At 52.1% G+C, this 9,829-nt stretch overlaps 3 protein-coding genes and 1 non-coding gene across 4 annotated transcripts; 2 read left to right on the top strand and 2 right to left on the bottom strand.

Moving 5' to 3' along the window:
- Window positions 1-464: 464 nt before the first annotated feature.
- CAOG_05794 (hypothetical protein) lies at window positions 465-1,141 on the top strand. Its single transcript, XM_004346417.2, has one exon. It carries the CDS (start codon window positions 539-541, stop codon window positions 911-913), a length of 375 nt encoding a protein of 124 aa, XP_004346467.1. The 5' UTR covers window positions 465-538; the 3' UTR covers window positions 914-1,141.
- Window positions 1,082-4,680, bottom strand: CAOG_05793 (hypothetical protein). The gene is made up of 8 exons (XM_004346416.2): window positions 4,223-4,680; window positions 3,429-4,030; window positions 3,102-3,310; window positions 2,860-3,018; window positions 2,256-2,756; window positions 1,929-2,096; window positions 1,553-1,831; window positions 1,082-1,466 (listed from the first exon to the last, which is right to left on the bottom strand). Exons 1-8 carry the CDS (start codon window positions 4,669-4,671, stop codon window positions 1,212-1,214), a joined length of 2,622 nt encoding a protein of 873 aa, XP_004346466.2. The 5' UTR covers window positions 4,672-4,680; the 3' UTR covers window positions 1,082-1,211.
- Window positions 4,681-5,109: 429 nt separating this feature from the next.
- CAOG_09681 lies at window positions 5,110-5,225 on the bottom strand. Its single transcript, XR_889832.1, has one exon. It is a non-coding gene; the product is annotated as a 5S ribosomal RNA (ribosomal RNA).
- Window positions 5,226-6,426: 1,201 nt separating this feature from the next.
- On the top strand, window positions 6,427-9,738 carry CAOG_05792 (hypothetical protein; the record flags this gene model as incomplete). The annotated part of the gene is made up of 18 exons (XM_004346415.2): window positions 6,427-6,572; window positions 6,645-6,716; window positions 6,783-6,854; window positions 6,921-6,992; window positions 7,058-7,129; window positions 7,195-7,266; window positions 7,332-7,400; window positions 7,466-7,537; window positions 7,601-7,672; window positions 7,736-7,807; window positions 7,873-7,944; window positions 8,010-8,081; window positions 8,149-8,220; window positions 8,286-8,357; window positions 8,423-8,494; window positions 8,560-8,631; window positions 8,692-8,861; window positions 8,922-9,738. The coding sequence occupies 18 exons, from the start codon at window positions 6,427-6,429 to the stop codon at window positions 9,710-9,712; spliced, it is 2,184 nt and encodes a 727-aa protein (XP_004346465.1). The 3' UTR covers window positions 9,713-9,738.
- Window positions 9,739-9,829: the final 91 nt, after the last annotated feature.

Below are 9,829 nucleotides of genomic sequence, written 5' to 3'. Positions count from 1 at the left end.
ATACGCAGTCGACCACTCGTGGCTGGTGTGCCGTGGGTGAAAATCCAGCCAGCGTCAAGTCGAACTGCTACGTCATTGGGTTTTAGATCAAAAAAAAAAAAAACTTGGCAGAAAAAGCGCGAACTACACGTCACAGCGAACAGCGCGAATTCACAGCCAAGAACACAAAACGAACAAAAGATCAAAGCCGCAAGAATGCGCGACAGATGACAGATGACAGATGACAGATGACTTGTGCAGTCACAGCGAGGCGAAAGCGAGAGGAAGAATAGCGGTGGGGAACTCGGAAAAAAAAAAAAAAAAAAAAAAAAAAAACGGGTTTGTCTAACGAAAGCGTAGGCGCCCAAACTGAAGGAAATCCAGTGTCTGCTGCTGAGTTTGACCGTAGCCAACTTGCATTTTCCGCCTGCAATCCGCCTCACTTTTTGCTCTCTCTCTCTCTCGCTCTCCCTCATCAACAACAGATCACCCGGCTCCTTGCGCTTGGTCACTTCCGTCAACACACTCGTCGAGCAACAAAACAAAAACAACAAAAGTCATGTCGCAGCCGCCAGCATACTCGCAGTACCCCCAGCAAGGCTACCCAAGCTACCCGCAGCAGGGCGGCGGCTACCCTCAACAGGGCTACCCGAGCTATCCTCAGCAGGCGCAGCAGGGCTACCCGCCACAACAAGGCTATCCCCCGCACCAGAACAGCTACGGCGGCCAGCCACAGCCCGGGTACGGCTACGGGTACCAGCAGCCCGGCTACCCGACCACCACAAACTCAACCACCTACGTCGTGCAGCAGCCACAGCCACAGCAGCAGGTCGTCTATGTCACTGACAATGGCGCCGCGCAACGCCAACGCGAGGAGGACTGCTGCCTCATGAGCATGTGCGCCCTCTTGTGCTGCTGCTGCGCGTTCAACTAAAGAGGCGTCCATTCGTCCGTCCGTCTGTCTGTCTGTCTGTCTGAGCGTTGATGTTCAGTTGTGCACTGTTTTTGTTGCTTGGTTTATTGGATAGGTTGCGTGTTCATGTTGTATTGTTCGTATGCCGGTCATGTTTTCCTTGCTTTTGGGTGGCCCTCTGCTGCTCTCGTTCGTTTCATCCTATTGTTTGCTCTGTTTGTTAATGCAATTCGATTTTTCTTTTTTTTTTGTTTTTTGTTTTCTTCGTGTTCTTCGTGAAACGCTGATGCCAACATCCTGCAACGCAACATCGCTCCGTCTACAATCGGACGCGTTGAACTTCCTCCTTCTTGAAGTCCACGCGCAGGCCCAGCACCTTCAAAACCTCGGAGGGAGTCAGGCGCCATGACAGCTGCGAGTTCCAGTGATCGACTGCATCCTGCACCCGCTCCAGAAGCAACAGCGAGCATATTTGGTGGAGCCGTGTAAAGCGATCGCGCACTGTCTTTTGGGTCATGCCCGAAAAGTATCCCGTGAGCGCTCGCAAGTCCTTGTCGAGTTGAATACCTCCGAGCTGTCCAGCAGACCAACGTAGCGACACTTTGAGCCATCAAGTGCAAGTCATTCTTTTTCTCTCAACTCAACGCATCGTCCACATACCGCATTGAAGGACATATCGAAAATCCGGGCCTCCATCTGCGCGGTAACATACTGCGCAACAATGCCAACGAGACTATCATAGTTCGAGTCTGTCATCATGGACCGCAGCGGCATAATCAGAGCTTGGAGTTCGTTCACAAACGGAACCACGAACGGGTCGGACACGTCGTTGTCGGCAAACGCCTGGTCGTCAATCACGTAGGAAACAGAGCTCAGTGCATCCAAAGCAGTCTTGATACGCGGCAGCAAAGACGCAAAGAAGAATTGCTCCATGGCAGACTGTTGTTTGGTTGGAAAGTTTCGAGCAGCACATCAGAACGACTCCATACATCCAACACGTAGTGAACTGATTGTTCCAAACACTCTGAGGCTTCACCTGTAACAAATGCCGCAGGGAATTGCCAGTGCTGGCCATATCGCTCAGCAAGCTTTCGAGCTTTTTCTGCTCCGACTCAAGCGTGAATAATGAAAGGCTCTCTTGTTCCAGACCTTTCATCAGTTTGACAGTGTACTCGCTGCTAACTTCGGTATTGTTCAGCAAGACCTGCAAACATAAGAATAAGCCCCACAGTGAGAAAATTTTGGCATCCGTGACGCTCATCGTCATGATCAGCGAAAATCGATATCGCATGCACGCTCTCACTCACACACTCTCTCTCATACACACACTTTCACACACACACACACACACACACACACTGACCATGTACGTCGCCCTCAGCGCTGCGGCAGTGCTGCCAACGTCGAACGTAAGGCGTGATTGGAACATTTCCTTCAGGTCGGACGAGACGGACGGGACGTTGGCGCGCAGCTTGGCTTGCAAGTCCGCCTTCAGGTCCGAGTCAATGATGGTGTTGGCGTGGTTGATCATGGCGCACACGATATTAACATTGCCGCTGGACAGGGCGCGCCGGGTGCACTTTTTCAACACGTAAAAGACATCGTCGACACCAGACGAAGTCAGCGTGCCAGGTTCATGCTTGTCCATGGTGATGGCTTTGAGCACGCTGTGTTTCATGTAGAACTCCTCCATCACAATGTAATTGCCGACCAGCTCGTGCATGAGTTTGTTGAGCTCGCACGCGTCCATAAACCGCTCAAAGTTGAGGCGCGCTGAAGCAATGCTGGGTAGCAGGGGACCATTCTGCGACGATAAGGTTGCCGACTCTGCAGCCGACGCGTCTGTAAATGCACGAGTGTCATCCTGCAGGGTTGACCAAGTGGATCCAAAAAACAAAGTGTGAGGGGTCTTGTTTTTCTCAAACCGAGTCGAACAACCCACAGAATTCTGTGACCGTGTGACCTACCTCTGCGTGCTTGCGCATGTACTTGTTGTAAGACTGTGTATGGCTGCTAAAGAGGGCAATCTCAACGAGCTGAATGTCCACGTCTCGAGGATCGATGGCGTCGTTGGTGGTGGCCGACGCTTTTTGCACTCGGGTCATCTGCGCTTGCACCTCCCGAACCTACAGTGCACTCCGACCACGTGTACACAACTTGTCAGGCATTCTGTCACTCACTCAATCAACATTGCTCGCTTGGCCCTTACCTTTTTGCGAAAATCTCGCTCCGTCATGAACACGTTCAAGATTTTCTGAGCCTGCCGATCGCACTCAAACTGTAGCCGGCGGAGAAGCACGCTCAGATACCCAAAGCCATAATGCTCTTCGATAATTGGTTGATACTGGTCAACCGTCTTGGCGACAGCAGTGAACAGCTGGACAAACAAGTCGACAAACACAACTTGGGACAATTTTCCTGTTTTTTTTTTTTTTCGGGGGCGGGGGAGGGAACCAGTCGTTGAAAACTGATATGAGTCACACGAACTGAAAAAAAAACCCAGCCACCTTGCCAAGCACCAACAACTCTGACTTGCCATTCTCGTTGCGTGACAATTCGCGGAACTTTCCATCCAGCAACTGCACCACTTGACCGCAGACAAACGCAGAGAGCTTTTCGAGGCCGTCTTCGTGCAGGTTGATGAGGGGGAACAAGACAAAGAAGCGAGTGATTTCGTCCGTGCTGCCACGGCCCGACGCGACGGCGGAAGCAGCAGCGGCAAACTTTTCGGCAATGGTGACGCGGACAACCCGCTCGGCCTCTTGCAGTGCTTGGACGGGCGATCGGTGCTCGCGGTGGGAGTCGAGCGCACCATCGTCACCAAGAGCGGCAGCAACGGCGCTGGTGGCAGAGGTGGTGGACTCTGCCGCGGAGAGCAACGCCGGATCAATGCTTTGGTACGAGTGAATGTGCTTGGCGGCCGATTCAAAGTCGCCTCTGGCGAGTGCTGACTGCACGCCCTCGACGCAGTTCTTGAGATCGAGAATGTCCTCGACGCGCTTGATGCACAGTCTTACGTTCGACTGCGCGCCGTCGAGCTCGCGCACCTTGCCGCTGACATTTTCAGCCAGCCTGCATGTGAATGAGATTGTTCCGTGTAGCTGTTTGGCGTCGTTCTCGAGCACCTGGAGCTTTGGTCTGTCAACACACAGCAAAACGGGAGGTTGAGTTTAGTGACCAAATAACTTGTTTGTCTGAGCGATTGAGTGATTTTCCAAAGCATCTCAGAAATTCAATCCCAGCTTCCCTCTGTTCTCCTCCAACCAAAGCAAAACAATAGTAATCCCATTGTAATGCTTTCCTATGACACGACAACGCTCTTGCACTTACGCTAGGAATTGCAGCGTTTCGAGCTTTGCTTCAATGCGGTCGCGCTGGCCGAGCAGTGCGTCGAGATCCTGCTCAATGACGACGCCCTCTGCCTCGAGGGTGGCAATCAGCGCATGGACTTGGGCGAGGTTGGTGATGGACTGGACTTGCTGCAGCGACGGCGACGGCGACGGCAGCCCAGCAGCGACTGGCGCAATGGGAGCAGCAGCAGCAGCAGCAGCAGCAGCGCCAGTGCTTGAGCCAGTGCTTGAGCTCGTGCTGGGCGATGCGAGCTTGGGTGCTGATGACGATGATGACGACGATGATGATGATGATGGGGAGAGTGTGTGAGGGCGAAGTGCGGACGCTGCAGCTGGTGACGACGATGATGATGATGAGGTGGCAAAATGGCTGGAGCGATATTGAGATTGAGATTGAGATTGAGATTGAGATGGAAGAGCGGATGGCATGATGCTCAGAATGAAAGACTGGTGGCAATGAAACACACACACACACACACACATATAAAGTCACGCACTTGTTGCTACCAACTCCAAGTCCGAGTCCGGGTTTTGCACAATCGGCAAATGGTTGACATTGTTTGATTCTGCACGGTGCTCAAAATGAAAAGTACTCTCTGGTCCAGCTCCAGACAGCATCACTCATCATGCTCAAACTGGGAGAGTGAGTGCTCTCGAATTCATGAGGAGAAGCACGAACGGGGCTCTGTGGACTTCGGAACGCAAGCAATCGATCAAATCCAATCCAGCTGCTCCTCGCCGGTCCGAGGGTCACTTGCTGGCGAGTAGAACTATCTCATTGACAAGATTGTGTTGAACGTGTTGAACGTCGACTTTTGAGTCGCAAAAAAAAGAAAGAAAGCACAGCAAAACAAGCAAAAAAAAAAAGAGTTACAACAAGCAGTATTCCCGCGTGGTCTCCCACCGCAGTACTAACTACTCTCATGGTGGTTTAACTTCGCAGAGCGGAACGGGATGCGGTGCATTCCACCAGATATGGCCGTAACTGAAGTATAGTACGTGGGCAACAGCTATAGAAGCGACAGGCCTGATTTGATCTGCGGGTTTGGTTCGTGCCCGCAATGTTTTGATGGTTTTGATGTCTCTGTTCTTCCGAACCAAGCTGAATCTAAAACTCTCTTTCTTTACAAAGTGCACTTTGACTGCTACGCGCGGGTGGACAGTCTGAAATCCAGTCACCAGTGCAACGAATCACCACTCGCCAACACGAAAGGGGCGGGAACGGAAACGAGCCGACCAATGACGAATCAGCCAACCACTGCCAACATGTCGCGATCGAAGACTGCTGCCTCTCGTCCGACTCTCCCTCCAGCTTTCGTATCGTGAAGCCTCCCCGCCTTCCAGTGTTCCCTGCTTCGATGTAGATCGCCTTTTGGACGCCGCACGTCGCAACAGCGCCAGCGTCAAATCGTACTTGTGTTTTGTAGTTGTATGGTATTTTCCTTGTTTGATTTGTTATCGACCACTCCTCTTTTCTGTTTTGTACGTCCTCCACCTTCCCGCCCCTTGTTTGAAACTCAACGCACATCCGCAAACCCAAAGAAGCGCTCTACTGCTCTCTTTCGATTCTCTCGCTGCTTGTGCAGTGACATTTGCCTGCCGCTTTGCATCCAAAGTCGAATTTTGTCCATCGCGATTTCGAGCTGGTTCTGTCGTCCCCCCCCCCAACCCCGGTTTCTGATCCCTTGGTGCTCTCTGTTGGCTGCAAACTACTACAAGCTACTCGATTTCAGTAGAAGAAGCGAAGGATTGGAACGAACAGCGGGCTCTGCGACTGGCACCCAACCAAAGCAAAAGGGGGAAAAACCAAAACAAAAGACAAACATGTCTAAACCGCACCGTGCTGTGGTCGAACAGTTCGCGCCGTCTCTAACCGGTGCATTGTTGAGGAATCAATGGGGGAAGTGGTCAACAACCGCGCGCGCGGGCGTAGAGAGAGAGGCGCAGACAAGGAGCACGCTTCGTTACGGAGGCTGGGCCGCATGTCGTGACGCTTCTTCTTGCTTGAGTGATTCACACGCTCTCCCTCCCTTCTTCCACCACGCGGACACGGGGGCGAGTGTTGGTTTTGTTTTATGTGATTTGATGCTCACTCTCTCACTCTGTCAATTATTGTCGCAGATCCAAACACTCAAGATGGGAACAAGCGGATATGCCTTTTGTCTGCTGCTTCTGCTGTTCTGCATGACGAATCACGTCGAGTTGGCACAGGCAGCCAATGCATGTGGCACTGGCGCCGTGTGCGATTGCACGGTGGCAACTGTTGTCACTTGCTCTGGCGGATCTCTCACAGCCATTCCGAGTGGAATCCCAACCGATACCACAAAACTGTAGGTGATGCTGTTTCGCTAAAACTTGAAGCGAAGCATTGCCCTCCTGACTGACGAGCACATGGTCAATAGGTATATCAACTCCAATCCGATCACTAGCATTCCGACCAACGCATTCACCGGTCTTACTGCCCTAACTTTCCTGTAAGCAAGCAATTGACAGAAAAGGCGACGAGCAGACGGCTCACTCGTTTATGACTCCTTCGGTAGGTCTCTCGACTACAACCTGATCACCAGCATTCCTGCTGACGCATTCACCGGCCTGACGGCGCTGACTTACCTGTAAGCAAGCAATTGACAGGACAGGCGACGAGCAGACGGCTCACTCGTTTATGACTCCATTGGCAGGTCTCTGTATGCCAACCCGATCACCAGCATTCCTGCTGGCACATTCACTGGCGTCACTGCGCTGACTTACCTGTAAGCAAGCAAACACATGATGTACCACGCACAACCGGCTCACTCGTTTCTGACTCCATCGGTAGGTCTCTCAGCTCCAACCAGATCACCAGCATTCCTGCTGGCGCATTCACCGACCTGACTGCGCTACGTTCCCTGTAAGCCAGCAACCACATGATGTACCACGCACAACCGGCTCACTCGTTTTTGACTCTATCGGTAGGTTTCTGTATGCCAACCTGATCACCAGCATTTCGGCCAACGCATTCACCAGTCTTACTGCCCTGACTTACCTGTTAGCAAGCAAACACATGATGTACCACGCACAACCGGCTCACTCGTTCATGACTCTATTGGCAGGCATCTTTATGGCAACCAGATCACCAGCATTTCGAATGCATTCACCGGCCTGACCGCGTTGACTGAATTGTAAGCAAGCAAACAAATGATGTACCACGCACAACCGGCTCACTTGTTCATGACTCTATTGGCAGGCATCTTTATAACAACCATATCACCAGCATTTCGGCCAATGCATTCACAGATCTGACCGCGCTGACTGAATTGTAAGCAAGCAAACAAATGATGTACCACGCACAACCGGCTCACTCGTTTATGACTATCGATAGGTCTCTCATCTCCAACCAGATCACCAGCATTCCTGCTGACACATTCACCGGCCTGACTGCGCTGACTTATCTGTAAGCGAGCAAACACATGATAAACCACGCACAACCGGCTCACTCGTTTCTGACTATCGGTAGGTATCTCAACTCCAACCAGATCACCAGCATTCCTGCTGACACATTCACCGGCCTGACTGCGCTGACTTACCTGTAAGTGAGCAAACAAATGACGAATCATGCACAACTGGCCCACTCATTTCTCACTCTATCGGTAGGTCTCTCAACTCCAACTCGATCACTAGCATTGCTGCCACTGCATTCACAGACCTGACTGCGCTGACTTACCTGTAAGCGAGCAAACACATGATGAACCACGCACAACCGGCTCACTCGTTTCTAACTCTATTGGCAGGTCTTTCAACTCCAACTCGATCACTAGCATTTCGGCCAACGCATTCGCCGGCCTGACTGCCCTGACTTATCTGTAAGCGAGCAAAAGCACATGACGAACCACACACAACTGGCCCACTCATTTCTCACTCTATTGGCAGGTTTTTCAGCTCCAACTTGATCACTAGCATTTCGGCCAACGCATTCGCCGGCCTGACTGCGCTGACTTACCTGTAAGCGAGCAAACACATGATGAACCACGCACAACCGGCTCACTCGTTTCTGACTCTATCGGTAGGTCTCTCGGCTCCAACCAGATCACCAGCATTCCTGCTGGCACATTCACTGGCGTCACTGCGCTGACTTACCTGTAAGCGAGCAAACACATGATGTACCACGCACAACCGGCTCACTCGCTTCTGACTCTATCGGTAGGTCTCTGGATTCCAACCAGATCACCAGCATTCCTGCTGACACATTCACCGGACTGACTGCGCTGACTTACCTGTAAGCGAGCAAACACATCTTGCACCACGCACAATCGGCTCACTCGTTTACGATTCCATCTTTAGGTATCTAGGCACCAATCAGATCACTAGCCTTCCCTCTTCTTCATTCACAAACCTGACTGCGCTGACTTACCTGTAAGTACGAACTCTCATTGCACGCATTCGATCCGCTTCTTACTTTTTGCGTACCTGCAGGGTTTTGCAAAGCAATCCTATCACGACTTTGCCACCTGGTCTGTTCAAGGGCTTGCCAAATGACTTGGCGTTGTCGTATTCAAACCCATATCTGGCCCCCAATAACTTTACTTTTGGTGGCAACACTGTTGCTCCGCCCAGCACCTACGGCAGTGCATCGGAACCATACAGTAAGAGTTCGAGATGACCACAATTCCCAATTTGATCACTTGCTGACATTTGTGTTGTAGAGTGTGATACAGCCTGCGCCACCTGCTATGCCGCTGGGTCCAGTGCGTGTTGCGAGACCAATTGCCTGTACTGTACTTCATCGTCTGTGTGCACTCAGTGCTATGACGGTCATGTTATGATGAGTGGATTATGCGTTTCGCTTGCCTCCATCGCTTCGGCTGCCTCTGTTGCATCTCTTGCTTCGGCAGCCTCGATTGCCTCTGATATTTCCGCTGCCTCGGCGTCCGTTGCCACTGTGTCCTCAGCGTCAATTGCCTCGCAAATGTCTGCGTCCGCCGCCAGTGCTTCATCTGTTTGGCAGACATCGGCTGCATCTGCTGCGTCCAATGCTCCAAACGAGTCAAGCGATGCATCTTCTTTGCCCATTATTCTTGGAGTCATTTTTGGCGTGCTAGGTCTTCTCTTGTTGGTTGCGCTGGTTGTGGCCCTTCGGCGTCGTCGCTCACCAAAGGGATTGGCAACCACTAACTCAGCCACCAAACTGCGCGAATCAACATTGGGCTCAGATCCGACTTCCCAGCCTCTTAACGACAAGGGCACTGGGCCGCACTTCGCGAATCCCACCTATGAGGCCTTGTCTGGCAACCACGCCTTGTACGAAGCTGTTGACACAAAGCCCCAGGCCTCGGCGTCGGAACAGGTGTATGCCAACGCATCTCAAGCATCTGCACCCGGCGTCGAGTACGCTGATCCTTCGCTGCCCAATGCCTCGTCTGTCCGTGTGCCGCCCACGCCCTCAACAACCTCTTACGCGACGATCGCCGATGTAGCTTCCACCACCAGCCCGTAATTTGTCGACTCCGCGCCGATCGCTGACCAGCGTGTTCGTTGGTTGGAACTGTTCGACTGCCTCCTTGATTGGATTGTCTTTTTGTCTGTCATTGTCATGCATTCCCCTTTTCTGTCT

The sequence above is a fragment of the Capsaspora owczarzaki genome (genome assembly GCF_000151315.2).
Source record: "Capsaspora owczarzaki ATCC 30864 unplaced genomic scaffold supercont2.9, whole genome shotgun sequence".
Classification (NCBI taxonomy): domain Eukaryota; class Filasterea; order Ministeriida; family Capsasporidae; genus Capsaspora; species Capsaspora owczarzaki.
The sequence above is the reverse complement of the archived record's forward strand: the minus strand, read 5'-3'. Positions and strand labels throughout refer to the sequence as shown.

Coding starts and splice junctions, on each gene's coding strand:
- CAOG_05794 (XM_004346417.2), top strand. CDS start 539: ATGTCGCAGCCGCCAGCATACTCGCAGTACCCCCAGCAAGGCTACCCA.
- CAOG_05793 (XM_004346416.2), bottom strand. CDS start 4,671: ATGCCATCCGCTCTTCCATCTCAATCTCAATCTCAATCTCAATCTCAA. Junction 2,097..2,255: donor CGCTGAGGGCGACGTACATG/GTCAGTGTGTGT, acceptor TTATGTTTGCAG/GTCTTGCTGAACAATACCGA. Junction 1,467..1,552: donor TCGATATGTCCTTCAATGCG/GTATGTGGACGA, acceptor TCTGCTGGACAG/CTCGGAGGTATTCAACTCGA.